The sequence below is a fragment of the Ambystoma mexicanum genome, chromosome 7q, assembly GCF_040938575.1.
Source record: "Ambystoma mexicanum isolate Mex_15411 chromosome 7q, UKY_AmexF1_1, whole genome shotgun sequence".
In the NCBI taxonomy this organism is placed as follows: Eukaryota; Metazoa; Chordata; class Amphibia; order Caudata; family Ambystomatidae; genus Ambystoma; species Ambystoma mexicanum.
In genome coordinates this window covers 1,025,626,480-1,025,646,567 of record NC_090941.1, presented here as the reverse complement: position 1 = coordinate 1,025,646,567, position 20,088 = coordinate 1,025,626,480, and the positions used below count along the sequence as shown (strand labels likewise).

Below are 20,088 nucleotides of genomic sequence, written 5' to 3'. Positions count from 1 at the left end.
AACACATGGGTTTTTTTGAGGTTGGCAAGCTTGCTCATTTGGCTACCAGGATTTTATACAGGTTGTCACGTTCCCAGTTCAGACACTTACTCACAAGACCACAAGCACTTGGCTCGTATTGGGATTTTGTTTACCAGGGAATATTTCATGACGGATTGCTGGGTTTAAAAGGTAAGCCCAGCATATTTATTGGAACATTTCCACTAAGGTTATTTTTCTGGTGTTCATTTTGTTTTTTTAAAAGTCCAATGCCATTTTGTCTTGCACACTTACTTCTAAGGGGAAGGTCAAATTTAACTTCATATATATATATATATATTTCACTTTAAGATATATGTTAACTTACTGTGCATATATTAATGGGTGCCAGCTTTTTGATTTTCGCTGTGGGTGCAGAAAGTGTCTGGGCATATTTATTCTTGCAGCTGGTCATTTATTTCCCATTTCCGTGCTGCTTAAATGTGGTTAGTTGGGGGTCATGTGCTATATCACAACAGTCCTCAAGAGATCGACCATAAAACAAGGGGCTTTGGAGCACGCTGCTTACCTAAAGTGTGTGGTCCATGGCAAACAATTTTATCTCACTGCGCATTACCTAAAAACATTGTGAGTTCTCAAAGCCTGTACTCTTTTATACATGACAATACCACTTTCCAAACAGGACTAAATCAGTTTGTGATTGATGAACGTCTTTGAGCAATGGGTTGCAAGGATTTTAAAATGTAGAGTGGCCGTGGACACCGGCCATGGCCAAAGGTCACGGCTAGTGGCTTGCTAGTGTTCGGCCATGCCCACCAGTTGCAGGGAGATTAAGGTCAGTGGTCAAAGTGAGCGGGAACGGCCCAGAGCAGAGCTTGTCCACTTTTATTTTTTATTGTTAACAGTTCCTCTATTTTTTGCAACCATTTTCACCATTCCGTAACTCTTCTCTGTTTAAGTCAAAGCACACTTCTCCACTTTACCATCAGATAGCAGTTACAGGTAAACTGAAATCTGTTTAAACTTAATTGGCTGACAACCAGCGTGGCTGCAACCCTTTAAATGTTTTGCGCATTACTCCCTCCCTGCCTACTCTGTGCCCCACAGGGGCACATTTCTGCTACATTTTTTGGTACACTTTTACCACTGATTGAGGTGAGAACATAATGCAGCACAACTCCTGAAATTCAGCTAAAGCCAGCTTAACTTGGCGCCCCTTGTTTCGTAGCCTACGACCACAACGATGACATCACAAATCACATCACTGATGACATCACTCATTACATTACAACAGTAACTGGCATTAAGCATGGCCTTCAGCCATGGTCAGTGTGCATGGCCAAATATATTTTAACACATAAAATATGTTTCATGGCCTTCAGTTATGGACAGTGGTCACAACCTTCACCCACGTGCACTGAATATTTTAAAATACTAACAGGCTACCAACCATAGGTTTTGACCTTTACCAGTGGATGCAGCTTTCAACCATGTCCACTGTATATTATATTAAATGATCAGGCACTAGCCATGGACTTTAGCACAATACTGAGCAGTTTGTACATATTTTGGCCATGTCCACTGTATATTTTAAAATAATAAAATGCAATAAGCTATGTCCTATGGCCGTGCCCACTTTGTATTACACAACACTAAACGGCCACTAGCTATGGATTTCGCTGTGCCCACTGTATATTATATACACTAACCAGCCACCAGCCATGGTCTTCAACCCAATACTAGCTAGTGACCACAGCCTTTGACTGTGTCGACTGGATATTCCAACATATTAATGGGCACTAGCTATGGCCTTTAGCCATGGACACTGACTACAGCCTTCAACGTTGCCCACTGTATATTTTAAAACTGTGATGGGCTACTAGGCATGGCTTTTGACCATGCACATTGGTATTTTTTAACGCTAACCAACCACTAGCTATGGCCTTCAGTGCTGGCCAGTGATCACAGCCTTTGTCATGGCCAAGTCCACGGCCTAAATTGTTATTAAGGTAATCAAAGTTTTTATGTGCTAACTTATAAAGGATGTTATGCCTAATTCGATCATTGAAGTAATCAGTTATATACAAGGAAATTAGTGTTGTCACCACTGATGGCATCACTGATGTGATTTGTAATGTGTTCTCATACAACATGTAATTAGCGATGTCATCATTGTGGTTAAAGGCTGTGCAACAGAGGGCGGAGGAGCGAAATTAAGTGTGTGTGTGTGTGTGTGTGTGTGTCTGTCTGTCTAACCTTTCCCTCTTGCATTTGGAATTCATTTGGTTTAAGTACATACACATTACACAAGGATGAGATATATTTGTTGTTTTATTGTATTTAAAAGTGTGTATTTGGCCCTATAACATTTATTTACAGTCCATTTCCCCACATTTATTTACTGCAAAATATGTGGGGGGGCGGGATGCCCACCCCACATTCCTCAACTGCCCACACACCACCTTTCTAAATACTTTACCCCAACTTGGGCCGGGAGGATAACTCTGGGGCTATGCATTTCTCTTGGATGCAAGACAACGCATAGAGACACAGGTTCGAATCCTGGTCTCCAGTAATAAGCACGTTATTAAGGAACAATTATAATTTCCCCTCCAACCCCCAGTACATTGTTTTGTGGTAAAATAGAGTAAAAACAATTGAGGGGAAACAGGATTTTGGGCCGGGATTAGAGGGATTAGAGGAAATGGTCTGCGAGAAAAATGGGTAATACCTGTAATTGACCATGAGGTGCACTGGAGTGCAGTAAAATAAAAGTGATACATTGAGTAATATGCAGAAAACCTTAGAGGCCGTACAGCATTGAAAGTATATATTGTTTCGTCTGAGTTTTATATTTTGGGATATTTTTTGGGCAATCATATTGGTTTCAGCACACCACAAGGAAAACTGAAGCTGAAGCATCCATATATTTACAATGTCAATCGTGTTGGGTACAAGGCTGTGCCTTTACTGCTTTGCTTTCAATTGGTCTTTGGGAAGGGCAAACACTCGAGTTGCAAGTGGTAGTGTAACTCTTCTGAGTGCAAAAGCAATGTGTTGCATAGCCACTTCCACTAGGAATCGTGCCTCAAGATGGTACTGCCTAGAGATGCTTGCCAATCAGTGGTGGATCAGACGTCAGTCACGTCACCCAACTCATCAGTGAGGCAATTAGGCTCTTGCTATATGCCCTTCTAGAGTTCATCAGGTGCCGTCAGGAGTCATCCAAATATATTGTTGAACCCAGCTATGCTCCCTGTTCCACTGGCCTCTTGCTGCTGGTCGACCAGAAGGTAAAGCGCCATTCCTCTGAAAGCCCAACGTTGTCTTGATGTTCTGGTAGTTAAGTGGTACTTGTCGATTTACAAAAGTATTTGCTGCCATTTGAATCCTTTGAATGGTACTCTATTTATTGCCCCTGTCACACTGTCCTTTATGCTTCTTCTCATTAGCATAAGGGGTTTAAGGATTGATTGCTTCACTCAAATTCTGATAGGGTTATTGTTCCCTTCAGAGTGGACACAATTAGCCATTTGTTGGTTGTGCATTCTGTAGTGGGTGCCAACTAGCAGTACAAGGTGCCTGTCTATGTACAGTGTCTCCTGTATATTCACTGTGGGTCAACCCCATCAATGTGTATCCTACTAAATTAGGGGTATAGTATAGTCAAACGCCCCACCTTACCATGTGTGTCTACAAGGGTACTCGAGATTAGTGCTAAATAAAAGGCTCAGCAATGTTAACTACTTTCAACATCCTATTCAATTTTGCGTTTAGATTTACTTCTCATCACTTCATTACAAAAACACAGTAGAAATGTTTTTACATTAAAAAAAAAAAAAGACTATCGTAATAAAGTGCCTAGGGGTTATTAGTGTTCATGTGTAAAAATACATTGTAACAAAAGCATCTCGAATTTCCAGTGTGTTATCTGAGAAAGAGACTTTTTAAAAAAACATATTGGATTTCTTAAACAATCCTATATGTATACTAACAAACCACAAAAGGTTTTCAGACTGTCCACATCTAGTGCCACAGACTCTTCGTTGATCAAACTGTGACACATATGAATGTCATTTATAAAATTCTATACTCTGCAATGTCGACACTTTTTCGGCCTAGTATGATGGGATACACGTTTCTACTGAGTGTCACTCGGTTTTATTCATACTCATGGCCTTCATCAGGACTCCAGGAGCTATTTCTTAAGAGAGCTCCTCATATATTCCATCCCTGTTTGTTCTGCGGTGTCACTTTATCTTGGTTTCTCACACATGATATCTGGTGTCTATTCATGATGCTTCTTTCATGAATAGTACTTTTGCTTCCAGCTCCTATATTTAGTTCATAAGGCAAGCTTTTCTTTTTGCCGTCTGGAGGCCTCTGTGTACCTATAGATGAAAACGGCATCTAATAACTCATCATGCAGGTGACGTGTAGCGCTACAGTTCACCGGCATGACAAGCTTTTAGACATGCAGAACAGACCACGATGGAATATGAGGTGCTCTCTGTGTTTATGCTTATTCTATGTCAAGTCAGGGAAAGGGTTGGAAAACAAGCCTGTAGAAACTAGAGAAAGATCTACAAATCATAGATAAGTTCCTAATAAACAGTGTCAGGGATGGGACAACACAAAGTGGCATATCTTTGGTGTAGCCAACACCTTATGTTCGGTTTTCCCAAAATCATAAAGTATGTAACCTTGTCTTAAAGGGTCATTGCCACTATGGTGACACTCAATCCTACAAATCAATGTTCCATAGATGGGCCAACAGAAAGATCAGAAATCTAATCTTTACAAGGCCTTCACCTCCAGGCTAACCCACAGTGTTCCAAGGCCTGATCAACTAAAGACTTCACAAATTATATTCTTAAACGTCCAGCCCTAGTCTAAACAGAGCATAAGAAAAGTTCCCCTGGGAAGGCTCTCCCAGATGTTGTTCAGTTTTTAACTTTCTTCATTTTTCCTGGTTTCACGGCACACCTGTTATACCTCTCCCAGGCCTCTGAGTTTTCAGGCTTTGGCTTCTTGTCCCCTAGCTTTTACCGGGTTTTCTTTCTGTGCTTCTCGATGCATCGTTGGATGACATCCCAATGTCTGCTACTCCACAATACAAGCTAGGTCTCTTGCAGACCTCATGATTCTTAGACTAGGTTTCCAGTAGATCTCATATTCTCAGCATTAATGCATTCTGGTCTTTCCTAGTCCTCCTCAACATCAGGCATTTCTAAGACGTCTGGTTTGTCAGCTTTCACTTGTTCCCATCTTACATCAACCTCAGGTTCCTCGGCATTCAGTTTCAGGCCTCTCATAAACATTTTGTTTCTCAGTATTAGATTGTTTAGGTCTAACATAGACCTCTGATTTCTCTGTTGTCTGTTTCAGGTCTCTTATAGTCCTCTGGTTTGTCGGTCTTCATGTTCAGGTCTCTCATAGATCTCAGACTTCTCAGCATTCAGTTTCGGGTCTCTCATAGACCTGAAACTGAATCATCGCACCGTTATTGCAGGTCGGGGTAGCAAGTGAGGAATCAAGCAAAGTGGCCAGCTTGTACCAAGTATCAGTCTCCCTGTCTCTGAAGAAAGCAGCGAGAAACCTGTCTTTCTCCCAATCTGCCGCTATCTGTGCTGGGCTCATCCAGTGCCTTAGTAATGTGTTTATTTGTGCGAGCCCTTGTGACTGGCTCGAACTGCAAGGGCTTTGTGTTGTGTATCGGCATTGGGCATTTCCCCTTGTTTCCTTTAGTTGTCTCTTAAACGCATAGCAAGCAACTTCTATGCATTGGCTAATTGTTGCACTACTCTCATCTGGCAGTTCCGCAGCTTTATAGCTGCATTGCAACCTCGGTGCCACCTTCGATTCTCACGAGTAGCCATTCTCTGTTTTACTGTGTCCTGCATTCTCCCAGGTTTGGTGACCATAGTGTCATGGTTTCGCTGTTCGACCAGGTGGTTCAGATCAGTGTGCTTTCTAGTCCTCCTCTGCGGCTATGTTCGGGACATGTTCCCATCAGTCTCTGAGGGTTGTGTAAGTCCGAGAATGGACATGGTACTCTTCATTGCAGTCTTCGGTTTTATAACACAGATGGTGTCTGCATTGCCCGAAGGAGTGTTAAATGCATACTCCAAAGATGTGGTTTAAGAAGAGGAATTATTAACCCGCCTGGGACGTCCACATGGTTTTAGGTGGGGTGCTGGGTCTGCTGGACCCCACTCTGTCCACTTCTGGGAGGCAATTGGGTGGTGGCTGGAAGAGCCAGATCCCTAGTGGCCTGCCCCCTCACCTAAAAGGATTGGGATTCTGACCAACTCACCACGGTAACTGTCTCTTAGTTGAGGTTTCCTGTTCCAACCCACCAGCATAAGGTCCTTGCTCTTCCTCCGTGATTGGCACATTCCCCATTGATGGAGAAAGGTACCTCTTCGTCCTCCTTTAACTCTGTTAAAGACTATGGTGTCCAACCCTGACCAGCAGTGGACTCCAGCATGGTGTATTGTATGATGCAGTACTGACGCATAGCGCGCCAGGCTTTATCAGTTAAGTATGTTATGTTCCTGTATGCCTAATATGCACTTCAGATCTCTGATAATGATGCAATTTGTACAAACTAGCTCTAGTATAGATCGAATGTCAAGGCAGTATATAGAACCCGGCTGCCTCTGGCATAACCTATGCCCATCTAGCAAATTCAGTATTGCGTCTGTTCCTACTGCCAATGCTTTACATGTAACCACACTCCAACCTAGTGGGGAATGTTTATTCTTCAACCAACTGCCACAGATATCCTTGGACCATTTCCTTTTTGGATCTATGTAATCACTGCGACCACACACAATTGCAATGGCCGAAAATGCCGAATTTCTTTTTCTTTTTCATTAAACCCCCTTTACATCACATAGATATGTGGGGGAGGCCCCCACAGCACCCCTATATTAATAGAATATCCCATACCCCCCACATATATATGTAGTGTAAAGGGGGTGTTTAAAAAAAAATTAAAAATTGGGCATTTCGGCCATCGCAATTGTGAGGGCGACATTTTGGGCCATTTCCTTTTTTTATATCTATATCCATAGATATAGATCTTGCAGATAAAATAATTCACCATATATATGTAGTGCAAGGGCACATTTTAAATTGTGTTGCTTGTAATGTATGTGAGAGAGATGGATTGTTTGAAAATGTGTTTTTCCTAGGTTATATCACGATTATAAATCTAAATATGTCAACACCAGAGCGGTGTATGAGGTTCATCGTCACTGGATCCTGGGAATCGTAAATCTTAGAATGTGGGACAACAGAGCACTGCACTTAATAGACATATATGAGTACTTGCATGCTGTCTTATTAAGAAATAATTGGAAAAAAAATCTAATATATTTCTGTTCTGTTATCCAGGTTATTACTCGGTATCAAAATATGTATGTTCTCAATCTCCATGCCAACAGCATTAAAGAGCTTTCTGAGGTTGATAAACTGGCATATCTGCCCAATCTGAAGAGCCTAACTCTCCATGGAAACCCAATTGAATCGGAGAAAGGGTACAGGTACGTCCGAAAGGTCATACAGCCATGAATTTGAAAAGGGCACCTAAAGAACCTGAATGATAGGCTGATCCAAGCTTTTATTTGGGCTGCAATGTATCCGGGAATGTAAAACCAGTAGTAAACAGATGAGCTGTGTTAACTATTTGTTGCTTATCATACAGAGGACAACCTTGGTACAGGGAAGGATCGGGCAGAACACCAAGGAAGTATTGTTGATACCATACAGAAAGATTTATCTGTTATTTTACACTAATCTGCAACTACATGGTGACCTCTGCTAGTAGGGACTGGTTCAATTAATACAGTATCCTAGGCACTGCATGCCCTGAGACTTGGTTCAGAGAAGCTCTTAACCCAACCAGTCTGGGCATGTGTAGCTACTTCTGGCCCCACTTGGAAAACCTTTTGACTCACGCCTTATAGAGCAAAGGAACTCATTCTCTATACCGCTGACACCAAATTTTTCTTTTGTCATTTCTATTTAATACTTTTCATGTACATTACATGCTTGCCATTTTGCCACAGAAGCTTACAATTTTTTGTATCCTTTCAATTACATCACGGTGTAAGTAACTTTTCCAGTGACTCTTAGGCAATAAGCCCTGAGCCGTGGGTGGGCATTACCTCAAGCGGTAATGTCCCCCCCATCGAGGGGCTTGTAGCAAGTTGCGTTACGCCTAAAAAAAAAAAAAATAAAAAAAAAAGTTGCTTTGCAAATTAAAAAAAACAAATAGCTGGCCACCATGGATTGGGGAGAAGGGGCTATGCATAGTCCCTTCTCCCTTTCCATTGCAGGTTTGCTGACATCGGAGCTGCTCCGGGAACACTACCGTTCCTGGCGCAACCAACGGGTCATGGACGCAGAAGGTAAATGGGGAGGGGGCTGCCTTGTTGTGTGGAAAAAGGGGGCTGGGAATGGGATGCAGGGGCGTGAGGGTAACACACCTGCAGAACCCGACGAGAGAAGATGGCGGCCTCTCGCTCTTAGGAGGCTCAGAGTAGGAGCTGTGCCGTGTGGTAAAGCCTCTTGTCTGCGCCTTCTCATTGGCTGGGAGGCCACCCCCCTACCTCTGCGCTGGGGTACTAATAGTTAAAATCACCTCCTTTTGTAATAATTCCCCATAAGAGACCTTCATGCTTTTAACATTGAACTTTATGCTTGGCCTTGGCAAGTCTATTCATCTAGACCTTTTAAAAAAGACACGACCCATCCATTGGGAGGACCCTGGTCAACCAAGCCAACAATATACTAAGGATACCCCAAGCACATCTCAAGTCCCTCATGCACCCAAACTGTACATATATATATTTAATATGCAGAAATCTCTACCTATTGATCACCTGCTTACATAATTTGCCACGCTCAGCCCCATTATTTTACTTTTACACATCTTTCTCTTCTTATATTGCACCGGCCCCTGCAGGCATGGTTTTCACCAAAAGCACTGCGCCGTTAGCAACGGTGCCAGCACTTCTGTGTCCCCATTACCATGGAGTCCTATTGGACTCCACAGGAATTGAGACTTAGTTTCCGCCGCCTGACCCAACACGATTTCCACACAAGGGATTCAAGAAACACCAAAATTTGGCAGTATCCTTCTAGATATAATCAGGAGTTTGACCATTTTGGATCACGCTGTGGCAAAACTACAATGCGAGAGAAGTAGGACACCTCCAGTTCCATTTTCTTCTTGTCCTGATGAAGGCCAACCACATGCCAGCTTTACGAATCAGCTAATGAATGGCCAAAGCACTGTTGTGTCGACTCCCCTTCCCCCAGTGTGTAGTGTCAACACTGTAAATATTGTACTGCTATGTACCATGTTCACATGTTATTTGTTCAACAAAATCCCTAGATTCTGTAAGGGATTATACATGTCCACTTGTACTTAGATCCAGTTACTTTTACTGGAAAAACATCAATGTATTGTCTACAAATATTGTTATGTTATCAATTTTTGTGCCCTGTTGAAAAACAACCTTGAAAGCAAAGTTTTATGCATTAAAAGAATTGGGCAAAAAGCCAAATTGCCTATACTTCAATCTAGAGCAACGCCTTTCATTATGTAGGTTCGAATTTGTGAGTGTACATATGTTCAGTCACCCTGATCATTTCTTTGTATAGTATCAACCCACCTGGGGTACATCAGGGCCAAGCCAGGAGCCCTTATTTTCACTACTTCCTGTCAAGCCGTCATTGTGGCTAATGTTCTATAATGCTCGCCTTGGTGGCTGGACTGCAGCTGCTGCTGCTGCTCTTTTGGCCTATTGCTGGAAGGTCAACCCCACCAGAGTGCTGTCTGTCTCTTGTAAATAAAAGGTCAATTGGTGTGCTGGACATTTACCTTGCATGCTGTTGAGGCTTTACAATTGCTCCTCCTGAATGTGGCTTGGTGTTTGCATTCCTTCCAATGCTTCAAATAATGGGAGAGGATGCAGGGGTCGCCCACCTAATAGTGACTTTATCTGTGTAGGGGACATGAGCGCTCGCCCTTAAAGGTCTCCCCTCAGCCTGGGAAAGAAGTTGAGCACTCTCCAGATGTCCGGTTGCTGCATGGGTGAGGGACGTGCTTCCTGTGCCTCTCTGAGTATTGTATGTAAGCCTGTTTTCATGGCTGTCCTCTTTGGGTGATGGAAGCATTCCTTTGTAAGCCTGTCCCCAGATCCGTAACTGTGCTTCCATGATCAAGTTTTCTACTTTAGAGGAGAGGGATACTGGAAGAGTTAGTCCTCTTCTAGGTTTTGTGGCAGAATATAGGTAACCTGGGTTAGAAACCCGTTCTCGTTCTCTGGCATCTGAGCTGGTCGAAACGTGTTGGGGAAGGCGAAGGGATTACTGTTTTTGTGTTTTTGCTAGTGGCTAGAACAAAGCCACCTATGTATTGGTACTGTAAATGTTACCAGCTGTTTTTGGGTTATTTGTTCACCATTACCACAGGTGGCAGAATCCACGCAACCATCTGATTAAGTTTTGGTATTTATTTGATTTATTGAGCTTAAGGCAACAAGATTGTCCTCACATTTGGTGAGATCTATGTAATATTGAAACACATGATATTCTGGCAAAGCTTTGGATTAAAACCTGGTTTTTTTTGTACTTGATTGGAGTAGCGCAAATTATTCTGGCATACCAACTCATACAATATGAAGCTTTATAAATTGCATTGTAACGTTGGTAGCTTTGGCGAGTGCTCCTTTTGCATCGCCTAATCTATCTAGATATAGTTTGAACATGTTTTTAAAAAATCCACCAAATATGACACGAGTCGAGCAATTCACTCAATTTCCATAATAAATGTCAAAGTATTCAGGAACTTTATAATTCATTATGTAGGCATTCACTACATCCCTGTTAACCATGTCTCATTTCAGGAGCCTACATATCATTTTTAAAAAATGACCTATTTCGTCCAATACGGTCTTAATCTCTGCCTAAAGCATGAGATTATAAGAAGGAGAATGAAACCCACCTGGCCAACATCTAGCAACAGTCTCTGATAGTTGTGTCCCTTGTAGCAAAGTCAGTTTAACATCACGCCTGCTCGGTTAAGCAAAAAGCTTCCTTGTTCTAGCATAATTGATTAAGGACCCTTACGTTATAAAAAAAGCATGTTTAAAATTATTTATGCTTTTTGGGCTTACGTCCTTTTTGAAGGGAAACGTGTTGAGGGTATGTGAAATAGGTTCCAAGTGGATGAGAATAGGTATTGACCCGGTATGTCTGGGATTTATATGGTGCAGATCGAGCTAGCAAGCATTGGAGCCAGGGATATGATGCTCGATCTTCGGGGCTTCGCCAGGATGTTGTCCCAACGGGTGTTGAAGGCGACACATACAAGCCAGTAAAGTGTTCCAAAGTTTGGGAGATGAAACCAGGACTTCTATCTGGTTACCCACCTTGGTGTTGCATTCAACGCAACATGAAGAAAGGAGATTTTATGTTTTGCTAGGCAGAGGTACAATAAGTTGAAGTATCATCAACCGTATGTGGTAGTGTCCACTATTATGATGCAGCCCTTCGGGGGAATGAGAGCGAGGATCATTTTAATTGGGTAGAGGAACTAGTGAGAAGATGACGGCTTAGGCTTTTCACCTTGGTGTTGTGGGTGACTGACTGCCCCAGGGTGAGTGCAAAGTTTGGATAGATAGGATAAGGTTGATTTTGTATTTGACATTGTGAAATAGTACATCAGTGTGGACCTATGGAGTATTAGGACGCTTTGATTTGATGGCAAACAGGCAAGTTTCTAGTATCGGGTATTGGTTTGCGCTGTTGGAAATACACAGGTAATTTTGAGTATATTTAGCATGGGAGTGGTGGGGGGGGTTGTGGTCTCCTTTGATCACCATTAGAGAAGGAAATCCACACAAGGCCCACCATATGTCGGACAAAAAAAAGGGCAGCATTTAAGATATTGATATGGGCTCTAGAGTAAAGGAAGGACATGAACCAAGGTAATGAGAATTCAGATGCTCCTGCATCAACACTTCCGACAGGCCACAAAGCAAGATCTGGTTGGCTTGGGTGTAACTTGTGATGAGCTCTAGAAATAGTAGAATTTATGTTGTCTTCATGAACTACATCATGGGCTCTGAACTGGTGCAGGGATGTTTTGATATGATGTTCTAGCAATAAGCCAGATTGTAATTGGTCAGAGGGTCATGATTGGCTAGATGTGCCTGGAGCAATGTTCTCAAGGATCATGAATGCATTGGAGAGGCTGATAATTGGCCTTTCATGGTTTGGGATGGCCAGGTAAATTGTGGCTCTCTTGAGCTGCTAAATGAAAATAGCTTTTTTTTTGAGGATTCATTTCTTTTTTCAAAGAAGGGCTGTATGATGTGAATTATGGGACGAGCCACGATGTCTGAACGATTTAGCTACACATTGAACTGTTGTAGACTTCAACACAGCCTTTGGTGCTTTATTTGGGGATTGGTGTGTAATAAAACATAGGCACCAGTTTCTGATTTATTTTATCAAGCATTTTGTGGGTGTTTTTGGAAAAGCATATGAAGTGCTGGTGTGAGTAGTTGATGTACAAAGTTGATACTTCATTGCAGAATTGTTGGGATTCAGTCACTTCTTCATGTAGACGGGTGAGATTTGGACAGTATTATGTATTTCTGAATTGTTTATTGAATAGTGTGCAAGCTGTCAGCAAGCACCTGTGGTACAACATAAATGACCAAAATGGGTTTCATTTGCACTAGCTAGATTTTATTAAGGACATTTTCAATACAGTCAAGGTTTAGCTGGGGCATGCGAGAATACATTCAATCAAATAGTAGGGCAGTCAAACAAAAAAATTAATGGCTTCTCCCAAAACTGGGTCCTCTCCATAAACCCCTCTCTCATAAGCTTAGTTGTTACCAAACCCCTGATTGAATGGGTTCATTTCTCATTAAAGAGACCTACTACGATGACACTCAGCTCCTTGATCTTTGGGGTTTTTAACATTGTGTCTCAAATTCTAGGTCTTCGATCTCTTAGCACAATGTTTCTCAAATACCTTCCTGGTCTTCCCAGCATCACACAGTCTCTCAAAGGTGGTGTGATCCCCCTAAATATAGGCTTATGACTTCTTTGATATGGGCTCCTGCGTGGCACGGTTGAAGTCCTCCCCTTTTCTCATCTTTCAGTGTTCTCATCAATATGGGTGGCCTGCTGGATCTTGAGTAAAGACGACACTAAGCCCTCATTTCCCATCAAGGAAGAAGCTGCCACTTAGCTTCACTAGGTGGGGTGGCCTGTTCTGAACTATAGGTTGGTCAAATCTGAGGCAGTGGAAACTTGCTACCCAAGAACTCTCTGACCCATGGGTCCTGATCCTATAGGGGCCTGGCCATTCTCTATTTCCTCCACAACTGCAGGCTCTTTCTAACCCAACAACGTGTTCCTTACTTCTAGATAACTTCTGGTGGACCTCCTCTGGGTTATGCCATGTACTCGTTCTCGTTCCTCCTCCTTCTCCCCCCTCACATACCTCTTAGATGTGCAGTATGTGTTCCTCTATGCTTTGCCTCTTCTCGTCTTCTCCAGACTCCTCTTCCTTCTTTCACTGTTTTCTCCTTGACTCTCTTGATCACCCTCCTTACTGCATTTTTTCTGTTGGTCGTATTGCCATCTTCTTCTCCTACTTTTCTTATCACCACTGCTTCATTTGATCTTCCAAGTCTCTCCTCTGACTTTCCTCTTGCCATCTTCTCTGCTCCTCGTTGTAACACCTCGTCCTCGGTCTTCTCCACAGCACCTCCTACGCTGATTTTATGCTACCTCCTCCTTCTCTGCACTACTCTTCTCTGTCTTCTTCTCCCTCTTTGATCATATTACCACCTCATCTGCTGTTCCCTTTACCCCCACCTCCTTTGGTCTCTGGTCACCTCCAACCTCCTCTATACCAGAAGCCTCTCTTTTCTCCAGTTACCTCCAAACAGGCAGTGTCTTCTTCTCTAAACAGGGTATTGTGGGTGAATGTTGCATCCCCAGGGGTCATGCCTTCTTTGAGAGTCTGCACCTGTGTGTGGTTGTCTCTCCCGACGTGGGATTGGGTGGACATGTACACATATTTTTTACTTGGTTCAGGAGTGATTGGTTGGGGAAGGCAGCTTTCCCATGCTAGGCAGACCATAGCTGTTAAGGCAGGGTCTGTCTTCTTGCCTTTCAGACACTCTCCACAGTTGTGCGTGGAAGCGCAAGTTCATGTCATACCAGGAGGGCTTGCATTGTACCCCTCTCTTGCCACATGGTAGTGTGCCACATGTGGGGGGGGCCAGCCCCTTGACTGGGGATCTGTGCGGGGCAACTAACCTGGACCCTGCATAACTGAGCGGGCATTGGATCATTTTGCTGAATTACTGCCGGCTGCTTTATGGATGGGGAAACAAAGTATGCAGTTTAATGGAAGGCATTTATTTGCATTTATAAAGCACACAAACAGCCCGGAGGCATTGTGGCGCTGTTGCATGGAATTGGCTTAGTTACAGGTGGGTTTACATACTTTGGTACATAATGTGTTGCATGGATAGCGATATGGTTACATAGGGTTACATAGTGTGATGTATCTCGTGACATTGAAAATTACATATAGCTAGTTTGGCATGAGTGCACATCTTGACATAGCATGGAGACGCTGCAGGTTTAGCTGGAGCAGTTTAAGAAAATAGCCTGGTTTTGATGGCCTTGTGAAAGGCATGGTGTGAGGGGTCCGATCTGAGGGAGAGCGACAGGGAGTTCCATTACCTATCAGCAATGAAGGCGAACGTTTGTTTAGCAAAGGTAATTTTTAGAAAAAGTTCTTTAGGCATCTGCTTTACATGTGTTGTTTGTAGCTGAGTTTCGACAGGTTGATGATGAATAAGGTGGCTCGTGGTCCGTACCTTGACAAGTTCTGCATTTCAAATGAGTGATTACTGAGTTCAAAGGAAACTTCAGATGAAGGGTGTGTCCATTAGTAAGCTTGGTCTTTGATCAGTTAGTTCATTGAAATGGATTTTAGTTAAACAATGCAGTATGAGGAGGTGCAATTTAAGGGGGGGTTGGCCCCGAGGCTGAAGACTATAGGCAGTGGAAATCAGTTTGTCTTCAAGTATGGAAGGAAATCCGGGAAGATTGTCAAATGCATTTATGTCCCCACCCACAAAGCTACTGGGAGGAAGCAGGAAGCAGAAACATTTCTGAGGATTCTTGCATCAAATTTAAAAAATGGTGAGAAACCTAATTTGTTTTATCACGGGTGCGTTTTTAAGGTACACCTGCCATCTATATTGATGGGGGGGGGGGGGGCTTTCCCCCCACACACTTTTTTTTAATTCTTCCATCCAAATTCCAAAGGCCATATTTTGTTTGTAAGGCAGTTTTGCTAATTATTTTATCAAGGTTATGTTTACATCCCAACCCACTGTTAAAGTTTTGTATAGAATAGCTGTTTTGTTATACGCATGTGCTGATACGCTTTGTTCTGTCATGCTTTTTTTGGTTATGTCATGTTTGCAATGTCATGTCTTTGCTCAAGGCCGACAAGGGCTATGAAGCAGCAGGAAGGCAATGTGTAGCACTACACACACGCATACGCACACACCTACACGTAATACATCTTAGCGGCACTCAGTTTAACAGAAAACAACCCTTCTGCACCTACGATAATCCTCCTGTCCTCTATTAACAGGACTAGGTAAATGTAGGTAGACAATGCTGAATTATGCAGATCAACTCCCAAAGGAGGCCGGCATAAGGCTAAGAGTAACTGTCAAATCCTACAACTTCCCCTTTCACTTTGCCCAAATCCTCCTCACCTGAGTCTACGGTCGAGCTAGTAGAAGTTGCCCAATCCTGTCTTCTTCTGTACTTCTTTGGTTCCTTTTTTCTTTTTGGTTCTCCTTTGGCGTAAATAAGCACGTGGCTCCTCGGAGGCCACCGTGAGCGGATGGGAACCAAATCCGGTGATCTCCCAGGAGCTAGTCCCAAAACTCCAGGGGGGAAAAAAAGCCGTTGGCTAAAAAAAAAAAACCCTGTGTGGCAGATGTTCTTGAGAGACTGCCGGAATGGATAGTACCAATAGGAACGTTCCTAAGATGAAGGCCAATCTGTTAACTGTGGTTCCCGCTTGTGGTAAAAAAAAAAAGGGCTTGGAGTAGTAGATCTGCTGAAGTTAGTTATGCGATCAGATGACAAGAATCGACTTTGGAGTAGGGAAGAAACTGCAGGTTCTAGCTAGTACTGCAGGAGGCAGGCGGTATGTTGGACTAGCGGCTCCTTAGCCAGCGGCTCCGTAGGAAACCGGCGGCACCAAGAACCTCGGTACCGAGATAAATGGTAAACGGGAAATGTGAACGCTGGCAGGAGAACTGGAAGCAAACAGCACCTATGAAACACGGAAGACAGAACACGAAAGGAATAAGAAAAGGGTAAGTAGAAATGGCAGAATCAGGAAGTAAGAAAAGGATAGAAGGGTGTAGAATGGAAAAAACTAGTAATACGCAAGTAGAAACGAAAGAAGATGGGATAGGAACCGAAGGAGGGATAGAAGGAAACTCCTGTGATCTTACCAGAAAATACCGCTGAACAAGAAATACACCTGGAAGAGATGACACCGCGGGTGATTGCAGAAAGGGAAAAAGGCCGAAGGCAAGGAAGCAGTAAGGTTATCTGTTAAACAGAGTAATACAAGCAAAGGGGCAATGAACAAAGTTAATAGTTAACGATGATACAACGCACCGTTGTTACTGTGCGTGATGCGTATATACGCTCCGGCCGCCTTCTTGGTGGAAGACTAGACTGTAACCGGACGTTAAAGGCATCCACGTTAGGTGTATCTCCACCTATACCATAACTTCCATGGCTGGTGCATAACAGTAACTCAACGTCCCACACCTCCATTCCATTACAATCCAAGAAAGCTGCTAGTACGTCTCAAGAACTTCCAGGCAACATGATCCAGAGCCTTGCTGCCGTTGGAGACTGTGTTGAATCCAATAGAGTCATCACGGAATCCCTGGCAGGATTCTTCTCCCATTTGGCCAGGGGACGGCAGCTGCTACGTGATCCTGATCCTGACGGTGGCTTTATGAGGGAGGATCACATGGGAGGAGATAACTACCGGGGCAATGTAATGACTTCAAAGTTCAAAAGCCAAGTTTATTTGCATGAAGACAAGACAAGGTATAAACTCAATAAGAAGAATGTTTGAATTCCAACAAGACAAAGTGTGAAAGCAAAGCCCAATCAAGTATAGACGCATGAGATGCCAATGTGGGGAAAAGATTGAATAAAGATTTCCATAGAACAATGTACCATTGGGGGGGCGTGGCTAACTAGCCATGGACTAGGTCGTGTTCCTGTGTCATGCTCCTGATGATCTGACTTTCATACGAGGAACTACGCTAAAATAGGCTGTTCGAGCCTTGAAACTGAAGGACCAGGCGTCGGAATGTATCCATTGCAAGAACCTTGAAAGCCAAGTCATGCGAATCTGCAGATCGGCAGATAATTGACTTTAAAAGCTGCGGCCGGGTGAATACGTTGTTTGCCAAGATGGCGGACAACAAAGGGAGCGTCATCGAGGCCCCGCTACAGATCGAGACTCGCTGATAATTCGGAACGCTGTTGGCTCACTTGCTTTGTGTCGTAACAGCAGATCGGCACCCCCAAGCCCGGACATATGTAGCAACCGGAGTTGGCTACACTTACAACTCCGGCTGCCAACGCGGCTCTCTGCGGTCTACAGAGGCTGCAGGACCCAGCTGAACCCGTGCGGTGCGCGAGAACGCTCGCCTACAGCAGCAGGAGTCGAAAGCTCAGATTGTGAGAAAAAGAAAGCAGCGCCCCCGGGCCTGCATGAGAGAAGCGCCCGCAGACTGATACAGTGTATCAACAAGCGTTGTACACTGGCGCGGCTCTCAGCTATTCAGCGAGGCTGAGTGGAGTGTGACCACCGCCGGGTGCTGCCTGAAGAGAAGTGTGCGAAGGCGGAGGATGCAGAGAGAGTAGAACGAGAGGCTGCATGAGCTGTAAGATAGTGTGGCCCGGAGGGACATGGCCAGCAGCAACATGACCATGCATGTGGCATATGGAACAGCGCACTGATGAGACCGTGACGAACAGAGCAGGGAGACGGATTGAGTCCCCCTGCACAGTAACTGGGCATTGTGTGCACATGGCTGGGCGTTGCGTGCACCGATTGCATCAGAACACCCGCCCGACATTGGGACAGCAACGGATTGAAGCGTGCTGGGAGCTGGCCCTGGGGCATTACGCATTTGGAAACTATCCCCACCCACGGCTGACACATTCAGCAAATGCAAATGCAGATGCTGAGCTACATGGTGGAACTTGACCACTGCAGCGCAACGCAAAGCGCACTTGAGGTGGATACCCATGGACTGCCAAGCACAGGCGGCCTCAGCAGAAGATTGGGCTCCCTGTGCATGTTGGTCTCAAAGTGTCACGCTGCTTAGGGGAAAGGAGGGGGGGAAAGAGGCAAGGAAATACGGGCCCCTGTACTTTGCAATCAAATAAAGCTTGCGGAGGAGACGTGGGAGGACACAGCCCATTCCGGGTTTTGCTCTTGCGGGCCGCCCCATAGCATGGTCTACTGAGAGCCCCCAGACAAGATACGGAATATACTGGCATATAGAAGGGCTGATACAGGACTCAAAGTGGTATTGCAAGATGTCAGTGAAGGGGCCGAAAGCCAGGAGTAAACAACCCACTATGGACACCTTTGCCAAGGTACAGCGGACCCCTCTGACCCAAGAACAAAAAACGGGGGAGGCATCTCGAGATGATGCCCCTGCAGGGGAAAATCAACAAGTCCTAGCGGCAATAACGGACCTAAGCACCAGGTGGGGCACGGCAATGGCAGAATTACGGACGGCCCTGGAGAACAAAATAGATGCCGTGGGAATTGAAGTTACCCTCCTGCGGCAGGGCGCTGGCGGAAAGAACTAGTGGCCTAGAGAGCGCTGTGAAGACTAACACGGACGTGAGCACAAACAACGCGAAGGAGGTCCATGTGCTCAAAAAGGTGCCAACCTTGAGAACAGGGTGGAGGAAGCAGAAGGACGGGCGAGACGGAACAACATCCGGGTGGTTGGCCTGCCGGAAGGAGAAGAAGGCCAAGACCCTACAAATTACGTGGAGAACATGATCCTGCAGGAGGTGGGAGCGGACAAACTCTCTCAGGGGTTCACGGTAGAGCGAGCACACCGAGCCCTGATGAGAAAACCAAGGCCCGGAGCCCCCACACGGCCGATAATCGCGAAAATCTTGAATTGCAGAGATAGGGAGAAGATCCTGGAGATTTTTCGCAATGGCGGAACGATAGAGAGCCTCCTCTATGATCACAGCATACCCTGACTACACCATGCTGGTACAAAGACAGAGACAGTTATGTGGCGGTCAAGAGAAGGTTGCGTGCAACGGACATTAGGTACATGTTATTGTACCCAGCCAAGTTGAAAGTTTTGCACAAGGGTAGAGCACTGTTCTTTTACACCCCGGAGGAAACGGTGGTGTGGTTGGACTCGCAGGGCTGCCAGGCACCAGATGACAGTCAAGACGGCCAAGAGCACGATAAGTGAAGACATAGTATTATGTAAACTGCAAAGATAGAAGGGAGGGCATTCACATAGAGCTTTATACACTTGATGGATGGGGTGCGGCCCTCGAACTTAATGACTTTGGCGCACTATAATGTGGGATATATTGGCGCACGTAAACATGGGAGCGTTAGGTGTAGCGACTTTAAACAAATAGGGGCAGCAGGATTGCGGTTACCTACCCCCGGGGATTGGTAACAAGGTAGCCAGTAGGGCTGCCTCACCCTACTGAGCTGCGAGTATGGTTTTTACCAGAAAGAGCTAGATGCGGGGATGCCTAAGATCCACGGATGGAGCTGGGCAACAGTTGGGGAGGGCTTTGTTAGGGAAGGGAAGGGAGGCGGGAGGGCAGAGGGAAGGGGTGTGTGGAGAGTTTGTAGTAGTAGGGAGTTTGAATTGGGGGGGTTTGGGAGGGGAGGGAGGTGGGGAGTTTGGTGTGCACATAGTTATGTTTGTGGAA

The 20,088-nt window shown here is 44.6% G+C and overlaps 1 protein-coding gene across 2 annotated transcripts in view; it reads left to right on the top strand.

Moving 5' to 3' along the window:
* Positions 1-20,088, top strand: part of LRRC51 (leucine rich repeat containing 51) — a 142,041-nt gene that overhangs the window by 96,838 nt on the left and 25,115 nt on the right. For both annotated transcript variants that reach the window (XM_069640306.1, XM_069640307.1), the window contains exon 4: positions 7,381-7,529. In XM_069640306.1, the coding sequence (XP_069496407.1) occupies positions 7,381-7,529 (149 nt within the window). The remainder of the gene's footprint in view (positions 1-7,380; positions 7,530-20,088) is intronic.